The sequence below is a fragment of the Falco biarmicus genome, chromosome 4, assembly GCF_023638135.1.
Source record: "Falco biarmicus isolate bFalBia1 chromosome 4, bFalBia1.pri, whole genome shotgun sequence".
In the NCBI taxonomy this organism is placed as follows: Eukaryota; Metazoa; Chordata; class Aves; order Falconiformes; family Falconidae; genus Falco; species Falco biarmicus.
In genome coordinates, this window is record NC_079291.1 from 113,233,980 (window position 1) to 113,250,901 (window position 16,922).

At 58.1% G+C, this 16,922-nt stretch overlaps 3 protein-coding genes across 3 annotated transcripts; 2 read left to right on the forward strand and 1 right to left on the reverse strand.

Annotated features, from left to right (window-relative positions):
* Positions 1-89: 89 nt before the first annotated feature.
* On the reverse strand, positions 90-2,257 carry LOC130147444 (transmembrane reductase CYB561D2). Its single transcript, XM_056334547.1, has 3 exons — positions 2,084-2,257; positions 1,963-2,000; positions 90-1,706 (listed from the first exon to the last, which is right to left on the reverse strand). Exons 1-3 carry the CDS (start codon positions 2,208-2,210, stop codon positions 1,203-1,205), a joined length of 669 nt encoding a protein of 222 aa, XP_056190522.1. The 5' UTR covers positions 2,211-2,257; the 3' UTR covers positions 90-1,202.
* Positions 2,258-2,425: 168 nt separating this feature from the next.
* NPRL2 (NPR2 like, GATOR1 complex subunit) lies at positions 2,426-7,202 on the forward strand. Its single transcript, XM_056334542.1, has 12 exons — positions 2,426-2,590; positions 2,783-2,874; positions 3,381-3,549; positions 3,801-3,909; positions 4,219-4,355; positions 4,659-4,756; positions 4,850-4,886; positions 5,041-5,134; positions 5,209-5,326; positions 5,549-5,691; positions 5,959-6,064; positions 6,906-7,202. The coding sequence occupies exons 1-11, from the start codon at positions 2,519-2,521 to the stop codon at positions 6,024-6,026; spliced, it is 1,137 nt and encodes a 378-aa protein (XP_056190517.1). The 5' UTR covers positions 2,426-2,518; the 3' UTR covers positions 6,027-6,064; positions 6,906-7,202.
* Positions 6,039-16,662, forward strand: ZMYND10 (zinc finger MYND-type containing 10). Its single transcript, XM_056334541.1, has 12 exons — positions 6,039-6,298; positions 6,906-7,014; positions 7,587-7,703; positions 8,860-8,913; positions 9,013-9,165; positions 11,236-11,324; positions 11,607-11,707; positions 13,074-13,246; positions 13,545-13,670; positions 15,250-15,371; positions 15,578-15,703; positions 16,382-16,662. Exons 1-12 carry the CDS (start codon positions 6,198-6,200, stop codon positions 16,464-16,466), a joined length of 1,356 nt encoding a protein of 451 aa, XP_056190516.1. The 5' UTR covers positions 6,039-6,197; the 3' UTR covers positions 16,467-16,662.
* The last annotated feature ends 260 nt before the right edge of the window (positions 16,663-16,922 follow it).

The window sequence follows — 16,922 nt, forward strand, 5'->3', positions numbered from 1 at the left end:
CCCTTTATGAGCAGGTGGGAAATCTGCAGGGGACATGTCTGCCCACACCCCAAAAGTCCTGCCCAGGCAGTAAAGAGGACTTGTTGTGCTGTAGCTGCCTGAAATCTTTATTGAATAAAAGCTCTGGATACAGAGGAATTTCCCAGCCTGGGAGCTACTCCCAGCTTTCCAGCCCTGCCGAGCAGGGTATGTGCCAGAGGAGCCATGGGGGTGCTGCAGCAGACAGCCTCACAGCACCCAGCTGCCCCAGTGGTGAGCAGGCTGGAAGGAAGGTTGTTGTGCTGGCGAGAGGAGAGGTGAGGAGGTTCCTTTCTGCCTTCCTAAGGGCTGTTTCACAGGCTGGCTCAAGGGCTCATCCCCCAGGCCCACACCAAGCCCTGCTTCCCCTGTGCTTGCACTGTTCCTTGTGCCCCTCAGAGGGACAAAACAGGCCTTTGCAGGCTGCCAGTATGCAGCCTGGCTCAGTAATTTTCTCTGTAAAATGACCCCCACCTCCTGCCAGGCTGAAGCTTTGCTGTCCCAGCCTGTGGGAAGGATTTGTGCGTGGCAATGGGTGCCCAGATCCACAGCTGTTGGACAGGGCTCACTGCACCAGTCCTGGAGACCACACAAGTCCCTGCATGGGTCTGTGCCATGGGGACAGATGTGCTGCTGTACCATTGCATCTGCCTTGGGTGCTGTCACCTTGCTTTGGCCCTCCTGAGGCTGAAGCCACAACCATGCCCTGTGCTTTTACTGGCCAAGCTGCCTTTGTGGTAGGAGAGGCAGCATGGTGCCCGCTGTAGCCTCTGGGGTGAGCAGGGACTCCCTGCCCTCCTCACCAGGAATGTGACAGCATCTGTCCTGCCTGCTCTGAAGCAGCCTTGGGTAGCAAGGGAAGGGAAAAGGAGCAGGAATCCTGAATGAACCCTCCAGTTCCTAGCACTGAGCACCAAGCTGTCATGGGGACCAGCAGCTTTACCTGTGCTGGGAAACATCCCTACCAAGGCAGGCAGGCATGAGGTGGGCAGCTCCTCATGCACATTGTAGCTGCTACCCGGGGACAAGACACTATGGACAATCCAGGACTAATGAGAGACGAGTAGGTAGAAACTGAGTTCTGAGAAGACCCTATGCAAGTGGGGGACCCCAGAGGGGGGCTGCAAGGGGGAGCCCTGGCCTCACTCACTCGCACAGAGGAAGTTCGAATCTGTGCTAGGCCATTAGTGCTGGCTCCGCTTGCGGTACAGGTAAGCATTGCTCACCTGGTTCATGATAACCAAGCTGGTGAGAAGGGGACACAGCATGGCAAGGTACCAGGAGACACTGGTCACCGAGGTGGTGAACCACAGAGAACACATGCCCAGCATCAGGCTGGCACAGCCCAGCAGGTAGCCTACCAGCCCTGAGGTTGCGTGGTACAGCTTGAGCTTAGCCAGAGTCCAGTTCTTCATCAGTTTGGGGTAGAGCAAAAGCACCCCCCCGGCACACTGCCCACTGGCATACAGCACGGTCAGCAGCCCCGTCAGGCCATGCCAGGTCACTAAGTGGGCCTTGCCGTTCAGGTGCTTGTTGTAGGCGATGATGCCCAGACCCAGGAGGGCGCAGAGGAGAGCGAGCAGCTGGAGGGCCCAGTGCACCCGCACTTTGACTTTGCGGGAGAAGGAGCGGAGCAGCGAGATCTCCGGGGAGAATATCAGCAGGGCTTCCGTCATCAGGAATGAGAACTGGGAGACAGAGGCAGGAGGATTGGCATTGGCTGCCCCCACCCCTCTGCCACGGCCGGGGGCAGAACCGGCAGCGGGTCTGTGTCCCCCGGGGCTCGGCGTCCCACCACCCACAGGCAGCTGAGAGGCTTGACCCTCTGTGCCAGCTGCCATCGGCCAGCAGGGCCCCTTTCTCTCGCCCAGCAAGGTGTCCGTGGCAGGAGGGCAGCACGGGGAGGTGGCCGGTAACCGGGGCGGTGGGGATGGCGGGACTTACCGCGAGGGCCATGAGCAGCGGGTGCCAGGAGAAGAGGCCTGCAAGAGAAGGGCAGGCGCTGAGGTGAGCTGAGCTGAGGCCCGGCCCGCCCCGCCCCGTCCCGCCCCGCCCCGGCACTCACTGGATCCGGGCCGCGCCAGCACGGCCACGGCGGTGGGGAAGCCCAGCGCCACGAGGTGGGCGGCGGCGCCGGCGGCGGCGCGCAGCGAGCGGTACAGCCGGGACTCGGTCTCGGCTGTCAGGGCCATGGCGGCCGAGGGGGGAGCCGCCGCCGCCGCCGAGACGGGCGGGCCGGGGCGCGGCCCCCGATTGGGCCAGTCCGCGCTAGGGCCCGCCTCCTCCGCGCCATGCCGTTGCTGAATGGGTGGTCGCTCTGTCGCTCAGGGTGAGAGCCCGCCTCTATCGGCGCGGCCATGTGACGTTCCGTCCTGCAGGATGGACGCTACGGTGGCCGGCAGGGGTCGGGGCGCATGCGTGGTGCCTGCCGCTCTATCGCCCCGCCGCTCTACCGCCCCGCTGCCGCCTCGGGTCCAGCCCGGTCTCTTCTTGGGCCGCCATGGGCGGCAGGATTGAGTGCGTCTTCTTCAGCGAATTCCACCCCACGCTGGGGCCCAAGATCACCTACCAGGTGCGGGCGCGCTGGGCCTGAGGGGCCGGGGCCCGCCGGCGGGGCTGCGGCTGCGGCCTGGTAGCGCCCTGAGGGGAGCAGGGAGGGGGCGGCGGGGCTGCCCCGGTGGGGGCCGGCCCCGTTGGGGGCACGGGGCTGGGGCGGGCTCAGCAGCCGGCTGAGGCTGGAGTGGAGCCTTCTGTGCCACTGCAGGTGCCGGAGGATTTCATCTCTCGGGAGCTCTTTGACACCATCCAGGTGTATGTCATCACGAAGCCCGAGCTACAGAACAAACTGATCACCGTGTGAGTGTGGCCGGCCACCGGGCCCTTCCGGGGGGGAGGGCATGTCACTGCCCAGTCCTGACCTCGGCAAGGCTGTGCCAGCAGGAGACAGCAGCTGGGTGATGTGGCAGTGCCGGCTGTCAGCTCTGAGCCCACAGGGATGTCTGTCCCAGCACTCAGCAGGTCCATTCCTATGCCTGCAATTACCCGTGCATGGGGGATGGGTACCTGATTCTGGGGGTGGCTGGTGCTGCACATGCTTCTCCATCAGCCTCAAATCCAGGAAAGTCAAACAAGTCCCAAGAGCTGTGCCACTTTTGAAGGGAGGCAGTTTTCTTTTCTGATGGTTGACCCTATTTTCTTCCCTTCTTCAGACTGTATTTTGCACTCTGAGCATTTGGGGATTAGACATAATTTTTCCTGTGAAGCAGAGAAGCCCCCACTTCCAGAGCTGACTGAACACTAGCCTTGTGTGGGGCTCAGGCCTCCCTGAGGGCGTAGGTGCATTTATACTTGTCTTCTGACAGGACGGCCATGGAGAAGAAACTGATCGGCTGCCCCGTGTGTATCGAGCACAAGAAGTACAGCCGAAACGCTCTTCTCTTCAACCTGGGCTTCGTGTGCGATGCTAGAGCCAAGGCCTGTGCGCTGGAGCCCATAGTGAAGAAGCTGGCCGGCTACCTCACCACCCTTGAGGTGAGGCCCGAGCCAATATAAGCAGAGGCCAGCTGCCTCACGATCCACTCCACAGAGTCACTGGTATCCTGGCACATATTGTGGATCGCGGCATTACTGGGGTGGGGGCCAGGTATACAGCAAGGAGGGGATCATGCTGGCTTTACCCACACATCACTTGAAGTTTTAGGGAGGACAGGATCTGGGATGTATGGTTCCTATAGCCGGTAATCCTGTGGGGAGGAGCTGGCTCGATTTTCTGCTCTGTTTAGCTGGAAAGTGGCTTTATCTCCAACGAGGAGAGTAAACAGAAGCTGGTTCCCATTATGACCATCCTTCTGGAGGAGCTGAACGCCAAAGGAAAGTGCACCCTGCCCATAGGTATGGCAACCACACCAGCCTGGTGGTGAGGGCAGGAGCAGGGCAGGGTGGTGTTGGGGGGCAGCTGGGGCACCCCCCGCACAGGTTGGCTCTGCCTATACTGCTTCTGGCAGCTCCCTCCCTGTCTGTGCTTGGAGCTGGGGGGCATCTGCGCCAGCCTTGCCCTGGGTGGCTTGAAGGGCCGGGAGGTTATGGGGCTGCAGACACCTTCCTCTGTGCAGCATGGTGGTGTCCTGGGGCTGTTGTTCACAAACTCCCAAGGGAGCAAAGGTTTTTGTGGGGACTGAGCACTTCCCTTTCCCTGGACAGATGAGTCGAACACCATCCACCTGAAGGTGATCGAGCAGCGCCCAGACCCCCCCATCGTGCAGGAGTATGATGTCCCTGTCTTTACCCAAGACAAGGATGACTTCTTCAACTCCCAGTGGGATCTCACCACGCAGCAGGTCCGTGTCCTTAACTGGGGGCAGCATGCTTTGAATGGGATCTGTTTCCAGCCTACCTGGAGGCAGAGGAGAGTCAGGCTGTCCCAGAGATCACTGCATTAATGAGCATGGTTTGGTGCTCCCCTTGTCTTTGTGCTTGGTCCCGCAAGCAACCCATTCACCCAAGACAAGGATAAAATCTGCTGGGGATGGAACCTGCCTGTGCCAGTGTGCTCCCAGACACAGGGGAGTTTCTTAGGCTTAAGGGTGATGCCTTGGGCCCCTCTGCTGTCTGCCATCAGCAATCACTTCCTCCCCTTCTAGATCCTGCCCTACATTGATGGTTTTCGGCACGTCCAGAAGATTTCTGCAGAAGCTGATGTGGAGCTGAACTTGGTGCGCATTGCTGTGCAAAACCTGCTGTGAGTGCGTGGAAGGAGGCCTGTTCAGCTGCAGGAGGTGGGGTGGTGGGTGCTGTCAGAGAGGGCGTCTCACGTTTCCCTGTCCATCTGCAGGTACTATGGGGTTGTCACACTCGTCTCCATACTCCAGGTGGGTCCAGCCATGGAGTGTGGGGCTGCAAGTGGGATTCGGGCAGTGGCTACACCATCAGAGTGGCCATGTAGGGGGGACAATGGGGTTCAGAGCAGGGTGGGTCTTTCCTGGAGCCGTGGCAGAGCAGAACTAGTTTTCCCTTGCCCTCCAGTACTCCAACGTCTACTGTACCACACCAAAGGTCCAGGACTTGGTGGATGACAAGTGTCTCCAGGAGGAGTGTCTGTCCTATGTCACCAAACAAGGTACGGTGACCCTGTGCTGGGCTGCTGGCAGAGGTGGGGGGAGAGGGAAGCTGACTGGTGACTTGTCCCTGCAGGGCACAAGCGAGCCAGCCTCAGAGACGTCTTCCAGCTGTACTGTGGGCTGAGCCCTGGCACGACAGTGCGAGACCTCATCTCCCGCTACACCCTGCAGCTCCAGAGGGTGGATGAGAGGTCAGAGCCAGTACTCTCCTGCTCAGTCCCTGAGGGCAGCGGTGACACCAGGGGTGGCAGGGCGAGTGTGGGGTATTGAAGGGGGTGTACCCAACCCCTCTGTCTGTAGGTGGGAAAACATGAGGCAGTGAAATGGCATGGTGGAACCAGAAAGGAGTGAGGGAGCTGGGGTGTCTGACACCTCAGCATTGTGGTCCCGGTCTCTTCCCTCCTCATCCCCAGGAGGCTTATCCAGTTTGGTTTGATGAAGGGTCTTATCCGGCGGCTTCAGAAATACCCTGTCAAGGTCGCCCGGGATGAGCGGAGCCACCCAGCTCGGCTGTACACAGGCTGCCACAGCTATGATGAGATCTGCTGCAAGACCGGTAAGGGTCCAGGCTCCTCTGCATGATGCTTGGGGCCAATGGGAGGCAGAGGGCTGCCTGTGTGCCCAGGGCAGTGCACTGGTTTTGGGGTCTCCCTTGCCCCTTTTGGAGCCTTCAGACTGCAGGGAGATGGGACTCGGGGCTAGGTTCTGTGCTGAGCTGGGCTGCCAAGCCCATGCTGCTAGGGGGAGAGTGGGGGAGCCCAGCCAGCCCCCCAACACTGCTTCTGGGCACCCCCCTAACAACCTGCTGCCTTGCCCACCCCAGGCATGAGTTACAAGGAACTGGATGAGCGCCTGGAGAACGACCCCAACATCATCGTGTGCTGGAAGTGACGGCAGGGATGGCAGCCGGGGCCCGCCCCGGGGCTCAGGTGTCCCCTGCGCGTCCGCCGTGCGTGTCCCTGGAGCCCACTGCGCCCCGCTGGCCGCGGTCGCTCCCCCGCGCCGCCAGGGGGCGGTGGAGGCGCCGCCAGGGGCCCCCGTTGCTATAGGGACGTCGCCGCCATGGCCGCCGCCGCCGGGCCGGCGCCGCTGCTGCCCGCCGAGGCCGAGGCGCTGGTGCGGGCGCTGCGGGGCACCGAGCTGCGGGACATCGGCGGGCAGGGGTGCGGAGACGGGGTCTGGAGCGAGGGGGGCCTGGTCTGGGAGGGGTGAAGGCGAAAAAGGGGTTCTGCATTTGGAGTGTTCCCACAGGGGCTGTGGGGGGAGAGGGGAGGCACCGGTTCTGGGGCCTCCCCAGAGGGTCGGCTGTGGAGTAGGAGGGCTTCCCGGGAGGTCTAGGGTGGAGAGGAGTGGCCCAGTTTTGAGGTGACTCCAGAAAGTCAAGGTGGGGTGGGGGGTAGAGGAGAGGCCCCCATTCTGGAGCCTTCCTGCAAGGACCGGGGGAGAGAGTGGGATCCCAGGCCTAGGGTGTCCCCAGGGCATCAGTGCGGGTAGAGGTGGTGGAAGGGAGGATGTCCATATTTGGGGTCTCACAGTGTAGGTGTTGGGGTCAAATGGGACAGCAGTGGGTTTGGGGCTGCCCCAGGGAGTGCAGGCTTAGGGGACACCGTGGGGTTTGGGGGTGTCTGGCAGGCTTGGGGCATTTCCTAGGGATGAGGGTGCCAGCAGCAGGTTCCCCTGTATGGGGGTCCCTCTCCAGGAGTGCAGTGGAGCCCCAGGGCTGGTGGCCAGAGGTCTCTGGCACTGATGTCCTTGCTGGCTGCCCTGCAGATGGCTTTCGCAGCACGAGTGTGTGGAGAAGCTCAACATGCACGCCATCCTGAGTGCCTCCATGGGTCAGGAGCAGCTCCTCACTGAGCTGCTGGTCACCTACGCCAAGGTGAGCCTTCTTGGGTGCAGTAGTGATGCCCATGCCAGGCCTTCAGCCTCGAGCTAGGGTTGTCTAATGGACAGTGTGTAATTTTTGGAATAAAACGGTGAAGAATCTGTTTCCGGGAAAGACTTTTGACTGCTGGTTTGCCAGTTTTGCTTTTTAAAAATATTAAAGGTCAAGCTGTGGTATTTCTACTTGCTGGTCTCCGGTTCCTCTCTTGGAGTTTTGTTTTGATCTCATGCGTGGGCCCCTCTGACTGCAGATTTCTGCCTTATACCTGAGGTGTCCCAGCCCCAGAATGTGCTGGACTGCACCAGGATGTGTGGTGCTCAGGACCTGCCCAGCTCCTCAGGGTCATCTTTCCCCTTTGCAACCACAGGAGCTCTTTCTGCCCGTTGGTCTGTGGATGAAAAGCTAACAATTTGTGAGCTGGGTGAATACACACACGGTGTGTCCCAAGGCTGCCCCTCTTTGGGGGCTAACTCCAAAATCTGTGTGGCTGAGCATTACCAATAAAACTAGTTGCCTCTGCAGCACTGGTCTGAAGGGCTTGATTCCCCCATCCGTTCCCTGTCTAGATTCCTGTTCTCATTGGGGAGCTGATTTCTGTGGAGATCTGGAAACACAAGATCTTTCCTGTGCTGTGCCGGCTGGAGGACTTCAAGCCAAGAAATACCTTCCCCATCTATGTGGTGGTGAGTAGAGGGGGCAGTGGGAGCAAGCCTGGAAATTGGGCAGGTACCACTATGCTTAAAAATAAATCTCACCCTGGAGATCTCAGAGCTAGGGTTTTATATCTCACCAGACTAAGAAGCTGCAGTGGACAGTGTGACACAGTGGGAAGCACGTGGTTTCCCAAAGCTGTGGCAACAAGGCCATATGCTTGCCCCCAGGAGGGACAGGGACCTACTCCCAGGGAAACTCAGCTCTGTGGAGGGCTGTGCCCCTGCCTAATCCCGCACAAGGGCTTGCGAGAGCTGCTGGATGTAACAAAAGCTGCTCCCTGAGGCAGCTGTGCTCCTGGCTTGCAGCTCCCAGTGACTCAGTGCTACCTGCACTCCCAGGCAACAATGCCCCTGAGGTTTTTGGCCCCCCCTGAATACTGTTTTTCTCTGGTACCTCTAACCAGAGGGCTCTCCGAGGTTATCTGCCTCTGGAGAAAGTGTAAGAAAAATGTAGCTTTTTTTCTTACTGCGCTCCTGGGTGCAACAGTCCCTTGGGCCATTCTTAGCAAGGGAGCGATTTCGGGGAGCTGGACTTCCCTGTGGAAGGATGCAGCCCTTGACCTAAGAGACATCGGCCCAAGGCTTGGAAGTTTTAGCCCATTTTCAGTCCAGGGCAACATCTTGCTGGGGCAAAGTGGTTGCTTCCCTGGGCAGCTGTTTGCCTGGAGCATTGCCTCAAGGCAGTTACCTCCTGGTTCCCAGTCGGAACAAGGCTGTCTGCTCTGGTCCCAGGGGGCTAAGAGCAGCACAGCCATACGGAGCACTGTCCAATCTCAGGCAGTGGCTCTGTGCCGGTGACAGGGGCTGCAGCTTGCCCAAGGGCTGTGGTTGTATTGCCACTGTAGTGCAGAGGCAGAGCCCTGAAAAGCCCTGCCTGCTGGGAAGCATGGTTCTCTGTCAGCATGTTATAGTGTCATAGGCATGTTAACATAAATATTAATATGAACTGCATGAACTGGAGTTGTTCTAAAGATTACATCACTTGTATTTGGCTCTTGGACTTCTGTTTGGCCACAATTACATAAGCAGCTTCTTAGAAGAGCGCTTTTCCCAGTCCCATTGCCTGTGGCCTCAGTACTGGTGGCTGCTCTGCTGTTGCCTCACTTTTGCCATTTTCCTCCCACAGCTGCATCATGAAGCCTCCATCATTAACCTCTTGGAGACAGTGTTTTTTTACAAGGTAAGAGGCAGGTTCAGCTTTCTTCAGTGTAACACCCTTGGGGGTGGAAAGCCACAGCAGTGGGGCCTGGCCCTCTGTGAAACTCTTGTTATTGTGAAGGAGATCTGTGAGTCAGCAGAGGACAGCATTCTGGATTTAATTGATTATTGCCACCGAAAACTGACCCTGCTCGCAGCTCAGAGCACCAATGGACAGACAGCAACCCCGGTGGAGCTGCATCCTGAGGATCTGGCCAGCCCCTCATCTATGAAGGTGAGGAGAAAGTCCTGTAGCTCATTGGGGTCACATATGATGGAGGATATGGGCAGCCTGAAGAGGCACAGGGGGGGGGCCTTCCCATGGAGATCACTTTGGCTGCGGCTGTGGCACCTCCCAGCCATCTCAGAGGGTGTCTGGTGCTGATGCTTGTCTGCTGGGCCAGCAGCTGCACCAATCTTCCTCCACCTTGCAGCCACTCTTTCACCCTCCCTTGTGACAGTGCCAGCTTGAAGCCTCCTGCAGGACACAGTCTGAACTCTGAGGGGTGGGGGATGCTGGAGAGATGACAGTTAGGCAAAATATGCAGTACAGGGGTTTTGGCCATTTGCTGTTGCTCTTGAAAGCTGTGTGGGAGCCTGTGAAACCCCCTTAGTTCAGGCTGCTGCTGGAGCCAGCCAGGGTTAACCATGAGACGGATCCTTCCCTAAATCAATGTGCAATATGACTAGGAATTATCCTAATCTGTTTCCCCCCAGCTTCCTCAGCTGTTTGAGAAATACCTCCTCTCTGTGCTGGTCTGAGCCAACAGCAAGCCTGGAGTTGTTCCTAGTCAGGTGCCCCTGGGCTGCCATGCCCACCTTTCTGGTGTGGGATGTCTCTTCTTCTGGTACTTCTCAGCACCTGGAGTTTTCAAACTGTGCACACCACAAGGAGCATCTGGAGAAGCAGAGTTAAAGTGATAGCCTGCAAGCTTGGCTATACCTCCCTGTGTTGCCTCCATCCTTTGGCTTGTTGCCCAAGCACATGCTCCTCTTCCAGAAAAGGGAAGGAAGTGGAGGGCTCTGGAGCACAATAGAGATGTTTTCCAGGAAATGTTTTCCCAGCTGGGGAGGGGAAGGGGGTGTCTCTGTCAGTGCTTTGACATGGCTCAGGTTAAAAAAATGTCCTTTTCTAGCCAATAGGGTTCTAAAAAGGGCTTCTCTTGCAAGGACCCTGGTTTCCTCTGATTCATTCCAGGCCCTCCTGACTCTGCATACAATAACCCCTTATGAAAAACCTGTTCCTGCCCTCTCCTGTGTTGTGGAGCCTGTTGCCCTTTGTGACTGTGCATGGTGGTAACCCCTGGAGCAGGACCTGTTCTGCTGCCCCCCAGAAGCACAGGCAAAAGATAGTCCCTGCCCAAAGGTAGCAGCGATGAGGTCTGGATATCAGGAGGAGCTGTAGGAAACAGCCTCACCAGGGGAGTTTGGAGAGGGAGGTCAGGGGGAAGAGACTGTAAGGCTTTCTTAGTAGCATGTGGGGCACTGGTATGGGGAGCACAGGCCTTCTTACTGCAGGAATTTGGAAAAAAACTGTTGCAGTGGCACTTCAGAGAAGTAAGAGTTGCTGAGGTCAGTGCTCTGCACACGAAAAATGTGAGGTGCTGAGCATCTGGGACTTAAGAGGAGAAGTTCGGTCTGGGCCAGGGAGAAGGACTTGACACCTCTCAGCCTAGCATCCCGATAGTCTCAAAAGAGGCTGGGTCAGAGGATGGTCAGGCTGTTAGCCTGAGCATGTGGGGGGATAAATGGGGCTCCACACCACCTGCGAAGGGAAGGAGGCTGGGTGGCTGGTGAGCATGGCATAGCTGCGGGCTGGGATAACCACAGGCTGATATTTAGCTGGAGGGGAGAGGCAGATCCAGGAAGGGTGGATGTAGGACTGCAGCTGTGCCAGGGCCGAGTTTCTTCCTCCTCTGCTGATCGTGCAGCTCCCCCCTTCCTAGCTTCACAGGTCTCTTCAGGCCCATGGGCCACAAGATGATCCCAGAAGGGCAGAGAAGAGTGGTCTGGTACTGGCCTCTTTCAGGGGGTGTCCCTGTGCCAGGGCACTGCTGCCAGTAGCCACCCGTGACCTGTTAGGGGGAGAGAGATGAGGGACAAACAACAATGGGCTGCGACCACTTCTGCATTTGCCCTTGCAAACGAGCAACAGTGGCACAGTTGAGATGAGAAGCAGTTTGATTTGCAGGGTTCTGGTTTCCTCCCCAGTCTGTGGTTACTGATGCACCACCAACAGCCTGCCTCCCTGTAGCTCCTGGGAAATGGGGCCTGAAATCCTGAGGCTATGTTTGTCCCTCCACAGGAGCTGCAGAAGCAGGCAGAGATGATGGAGTTTGAGATTTCCCTGAAAGCCCTGTCTGTGCTGCGATTCATCACCGATCAGGTAGAGAGGTAGGTGCCCAGGAGCAGCAGAGGTGCCAGGCTCTCCAGTTGAGATTCCTGTGGGGTCACAGCGGGTGCCTGGACCCCTTTCAGCAGCTGGCTGTATCCATGGTGGCAGTGGCACTGTGGCCCAGGAGGCAAATGAAGCAGTGCTCCACCCTGCTCCATGGCACTCCTGGGAACCCAGCTTATTGGTTTTTTTCCTGCCTTGCTCAGTTGCCTCAGGGAGCTTTGTATCTGTTTTGGCACTTGTCTTCAAGCACCATTTCACCCTTTCTGTCCCATCTCCAGTCTGCCCCTGAGTGCACTGACACGAATGCTGAACACCCACAACCTGCCCTGCCTCCTTGTCGAGCTGGTGGAGCATTGCCCCTGGAGCTGCCGGGAAGCAGGTATGGATTGTGCCCTGTGGTACCTGGGGCACTGTGGTGGTATGCTGGGACATCCAGCCTCTTATGGCTCTGCTGTAGGAGGCCTTGCAGAAAGCTATTCCCCCTCCAGCATCCCCTCCCCTTGCTCCTCACTAGTGCCTGAAGTTGTTCAGCCTGAAAGCAGCTGCAGCACAGCTGAGCTGGGAGCCCAGCAGTGCTCCCAAAAGCCAGTCCTCACACAGGGCAGTGTCTTCTGAGCTGATCGTGGACAGACCAGGAGCGTAGCATGTCTGACAGCCCCACCTGCTGCTCTGAGGAGTCTTGTCTCAGACACAGAAAGGCCAGAGTGTCAGTCCCAGCCTGTCTGCACCTTTCTGGGACAACACTAAGAATTAGAGCCAGACATGGGCTCTCCCAGGGAGCAAACTGATTGCCCTGAAGCTGCTGGTTATTGAGCTCTGCTCTTGCCAAAGGCCTTCCTGATCAGGTTGTGCCCATCAGCCATCACCTGTGCCATCAGCCCTGCCTCCCACACCTCTGCAGCCAGGTGTGCCCCCCTGCAGCCCCCCAGCTTCCCCACTGCCTGCCTCTGAGCAGTGGTGGGGCACAGCCTGGGGTGTGGGAACCCACATGCCTCTCCCCAGCCCTGCACCAAGGTGGGTCATGGTGCGTGCAGGGGCAGAAGAGATGCTGGGAAGCACATGGCTCTGTGCCTGCCGAGAAGAGCCCAGCTGGATGTGGGAGCTTTCCTCCTTCCTCCAGCCAGGAAATGCATTGCTTCTCTCTGCCTGTGTGCTGGGGGTGTCAGAGGGAGCTTTGATCCAGGGCCCCAAGGGAGGGATAGGAAAGGAACAAGAGTGCAAAGATATTTCCAGGCTGTGCAGATGCAGAGTTACATCCTCCTCCATCCCCCAGAGCAGCACAGCAGCTCCTGGAGCTTGTTTTATCACTTCTGTTATATTCATACTACTTCCGGCTTCCACCAGCAGAAGTAACTCCAGAAGACTGGGTATTGGCCACGCTGGTACCCCAAAACATGCCTCTCCAGCCACTCTGTTGTTGCAACATGGGCTCCCCCACCACCTACCGGTGCTCTACACTCCTGACCAAGTATGGAGGAAGCTATCTCAGGGATTTTTCCATTCCTGCCGTAGTCCTATTGTTTTAAAACATGTTCTTTATGCTTTTCATGCTCTGTAGTATTTTGTCTCAGTACCAAGTAGGCTGCTTTGCTGAGCAAAGGGGTGGGGAAACAGAAGCAGGCAGAAGCAGAGGGGCTTGCTTGTGGTGAAGTGAGGCAGTGAGCATAGGCCAGCGTCCCCACCTCTCAGCTGTCTTCCCTCAGGCAGCACTGACTCTTCCTGGAATTGTGTGTTCTGTCCCTCAGGCAAGCTCAAGAAGTTTGAGAATGGTGCATGGCACGTGATGCCCCCTGAAGACCAGGTGAAGATGACGAAACTCGATGGGCAGGTGTGGCTTGCCCTGCTCAACCTCCTGCTGAGCCCTGAATGCCAGCGCAAATACCACTTTGATGGCTTCAACAAGAGCCAGCTCCTCAAGGTAAGACCCTACACCACGAAGGCGACAGGCTCTGCAGCACAGAGTAGGACCTTGCCTGCACTGGGCACCTCCGGCATCTCTCCCCATCCCCACTATGGGCTCCTAGGAGCCAGTGGTGGGAGAACAGCAGGGTCTGTCACCATGCCAGCAGCAGCAAAGCTTGTGTTTGCACCTTGTGGGACCCCCATGGGTCACTCTGCCAGTGCCCCACAGACCCCTGCTCTTGCCACACTGCTTCACCAGCTCTGGCTCCCTTGTCTTGACCCCTCTCCATTCACTCCCTTCTCCGTGACCACAGCTCCGTGCATTCCTGACGGACATCCTCATTGACCAGCTGCCCAGCCTGGTGGAGATGCAGAGATTTCTGAGCCACCTTGCAATGACAGAGCCAGCTCCCCCCAAAAAGGACCTCATCCTGGAGCAGGTATCCTGTGGCTCTGCCTCCACCTCTCTAGCTGCTCTGCTTTAAGCCTGATAGCTCCCCTGACCCCTTTTCCTCCCACCAAGCTCAGCTCTGGAGAGGTGGTGCCCTGGTAAAGCCGCTGAGCACCCATTTCACAGTTACACCTTTATTGCCAGCAAAGTTGCCTGTGTGTGACATGGGAGCCTTGTCCTGCTGCCACAGTGGCCAAGCAGTCACATCTAAAGGCATAAATGCTGGGTTATAAACAGCTCTCTAGACTGCATCGAGTTCCTGGGGTGGTGACGGCATGGGACAGAGATAACCCCTGGCTTGTTTTGACTGTTAACAGCTTGGGAGTTGGGCCCTGAGGGTCTTCAGACAGTGTGAGGTTCTTGGGGTGTTTAATCCATGCAGTGGTAACCTCTTGAGCAAAGTGTTTCTGCTTCTCCTGGGCTGAGAGGAGAAACTGGGGGCAGGGGGAATATCTGCAAAGAGGCAGCTGGGAGAGCAGAGGCTCTACCCCGCTGCTGGAGGCTCCCACACCACTTTCCAGAGTGGATGGGTCGGTCGGGCAGCGATCCCTGGGGCTGTGCAGAGAGGGAACACGCTGCCCCCAGTATGGCTGGCTGCATGGCCCTGGTGGAGGGTGATGTGCCCCAGCCGGAGCTGGCTGTGGGTGGCTGGACGCAGGGAAAAGCTGCAGATCAGTAAGCCAAGTGGCTGGGGCTGAGAATGGCAGCAGGGTGGAGGTGGTTATGGATTCGCTCCACATGCCTCAACTGCCAGCGTGTCAGTGGGGCAGGGACAGGCAGCTGCCGCACTGGGGACCTCATCCAGCCCCTGTCTGGGCTGCTGCCCTTCTCTGTAGCTCTGCTTTTGTGCTGGGGCTGCTTCTGCCTCTGCCAAGGGCTGGGGCTGAACCCCAGGAAGTAGGCAGGGGGAGCCAGCTCGAAGCAAACACATGGGCTCCCTGCTCTGCCCAGAAAGAGGTGAACTCACTCCTTGTCACCAAGCCAAGCTGAGGAAAGGAGTTTTTCCATTTGGCTGCTCCTGGAGCAGCCTCCTCCCCTTTCCAGGCCTGGCTATTTTTACTCTGCTGGAGAAGGCAGTGCTGTTTGAAGTAGCATCATCCACTCCAGAGTCTGAAATCCCCACGCTGCTCTTGGCTGGTGCTTTCCTTTTCGTGCTGGCCAGCCCTTCCCTGGGTGTTCATCTTCAGGGAAATGACGAGTGGAAAAATCTGCTCAGGCAAATGGCTCCAGAGCACGGGGTTCACACTGCTGCCGGCACATGGGGCACTGAGATCCCAGGGTTTTCTGCTCAGGAGCCTTGGGGCTGAACTCTCACTTGCAACCGGGCCCTGAAGGTTTTGCCTTGTTTCACCTAACGCTTGCTGGCAAATGGATCCATCCCCTCTGTGTACCCAAAAGCACACCCTGGCTCTCTGCACCTTTGCCTTTTCCCGTGCTGCCTCCACTCACGCTCCTGGAGGGGCACGCTCCTCATACCTGGGGCTGGCTGCCCCCCAGACACCCCATACTGCGGTGCTTTTGACTGGGCTGTGAGCACCCTTTTCCTCCCCTTCTGCCTTTCCCACCAGGTTCCCATCATCTGGGACTATATCCTCAAGAAAAACACTGGGAAGTGGGAGGCCATTGCCAAGCACCAGGTGAAGCATGTCTTCAGTCCCACTGAGGAGGAGCTGAAGCTTCAGGCACGCAGGTAAGGCCCTGGCACATGCATACAGGGTGCCCAGTGGAGCCAGTATCCCCATTAGCAGGGGCTGAAACTCAGCACTGAGAGGATGGAGTGGTCTGTGGTACTGGCTGGGAATGTTACCACCTCAGTAGTGGGGTGCAGTGGGGACAGCTTGCTGCTTGTTGGCAGTTCCCTGGGAGCAGCCTCACCCCCTTTTCTGCCTGCTGCAGGTGGGCACAGACCTACAGCCTGGACATGATGGAAGCTCTAGCCCCTGACAAACCCTGTTGTAGGGTGTGTGGTGCAGAGGCAGCCAAACGGTGCTCTCGCTGCCAGAACGAGTGGTACTGCACACGGTAAGGGAGCCCTGCCACCCCCCTATGTCCCCTGCAGCCCCCCCAGTGCCCCTGCTCCCCAGAGCACCCCAGACCTCATCAGAGGATGCTGTGAAAGGGCCAAGGGAAGCCAGGGGTCCCACTGCTGCTCAGCACTGGTGGCTCTCCACTTGCCCACATACCTGTCCCAATCTTCTGGTGAGGCTGATGTGCCGGGACACTGGTGGAGGAGATGCTGGTGAGTGTTGTTTTGCTGCTGCGAGGTGCTGAGCTGCCAGTGCCCACACCAACAGCAGCAACAGGCTGGGTGTTCCATGGTGACTGTCTCCCTCCCCTGCACCTTGGTGGGGCAGGTGGAGAGGAAAGCACCTATGGCTCTGTGGGTGCAGGTAACAAGCTGGGATGTGGCAGCTGGGGTGGTAGCAGTAAATTTAAATCTTCTCTGGTCCTGAATCGTCTGGCAAGGTCTGGTGTTAAACCATCTTAGCCCTCAGAACCGGGGGCCACATCCACCTCCCTGTTGGGCTAATGCTTGGCTGTGCCAGCTCCCCTCCAGTGCCCAGAGGAGTGCAGTGCTGGGGTTTGTCCTTGTCACTGCTTTGCTCCTGGGGATGGATGTGGCACCACTATATCCCTGCTCAAGCTGCGAGCAGCCCACTTCACGGCAGGGCCCCTGAGCAGCAGCCTTCCCCTGCGCAGGGCGTGCCAGGTCCAGCACTGGCAGAAGCACAAGGTTGCCTGCAACCTGATGGCCGGGGTGCTGAGGAGTGTGGATGACCTGTAAGAGGAGCGGTGATTGGCACGTGGCCCGTGGCTTGGCAAGGCTCCCCGCTGCATACAGCCCAGTGACCGGAGGGGAGAAGCCAGCAAAGGCCCCCTCTGCCTGCTCCCAGCCCTGGGCAGCACTGGCTGAGCTTGGTCTTTCCTCTACCGCCACCCCATTGTGCAGCTTTCATCAATAAACCTCCTTCTGCACCCTGCTGCTGCTTGGCTCCTGCGTTTTTTTCTCCTAGCGGAAGATGTGCAATAGCTTCTTCCCCTCCCTTGTACCTTGGGAGAGGGGGAGGTTTTCATTACTCCTCTCTGCAACAAAAGAAATCCCAGAGAACCTGAAAAAAGAGCCAATAAGGCTGTGGTTACCAGAAGGACCAAGCCCTCGGTGGTCAAGGCCCGTGAGCTGGGGCGGGAAAGGGGGCAAAAAGGCCTCCTTGCCACCTCTCCTTACCTTTTGGCTGTTACA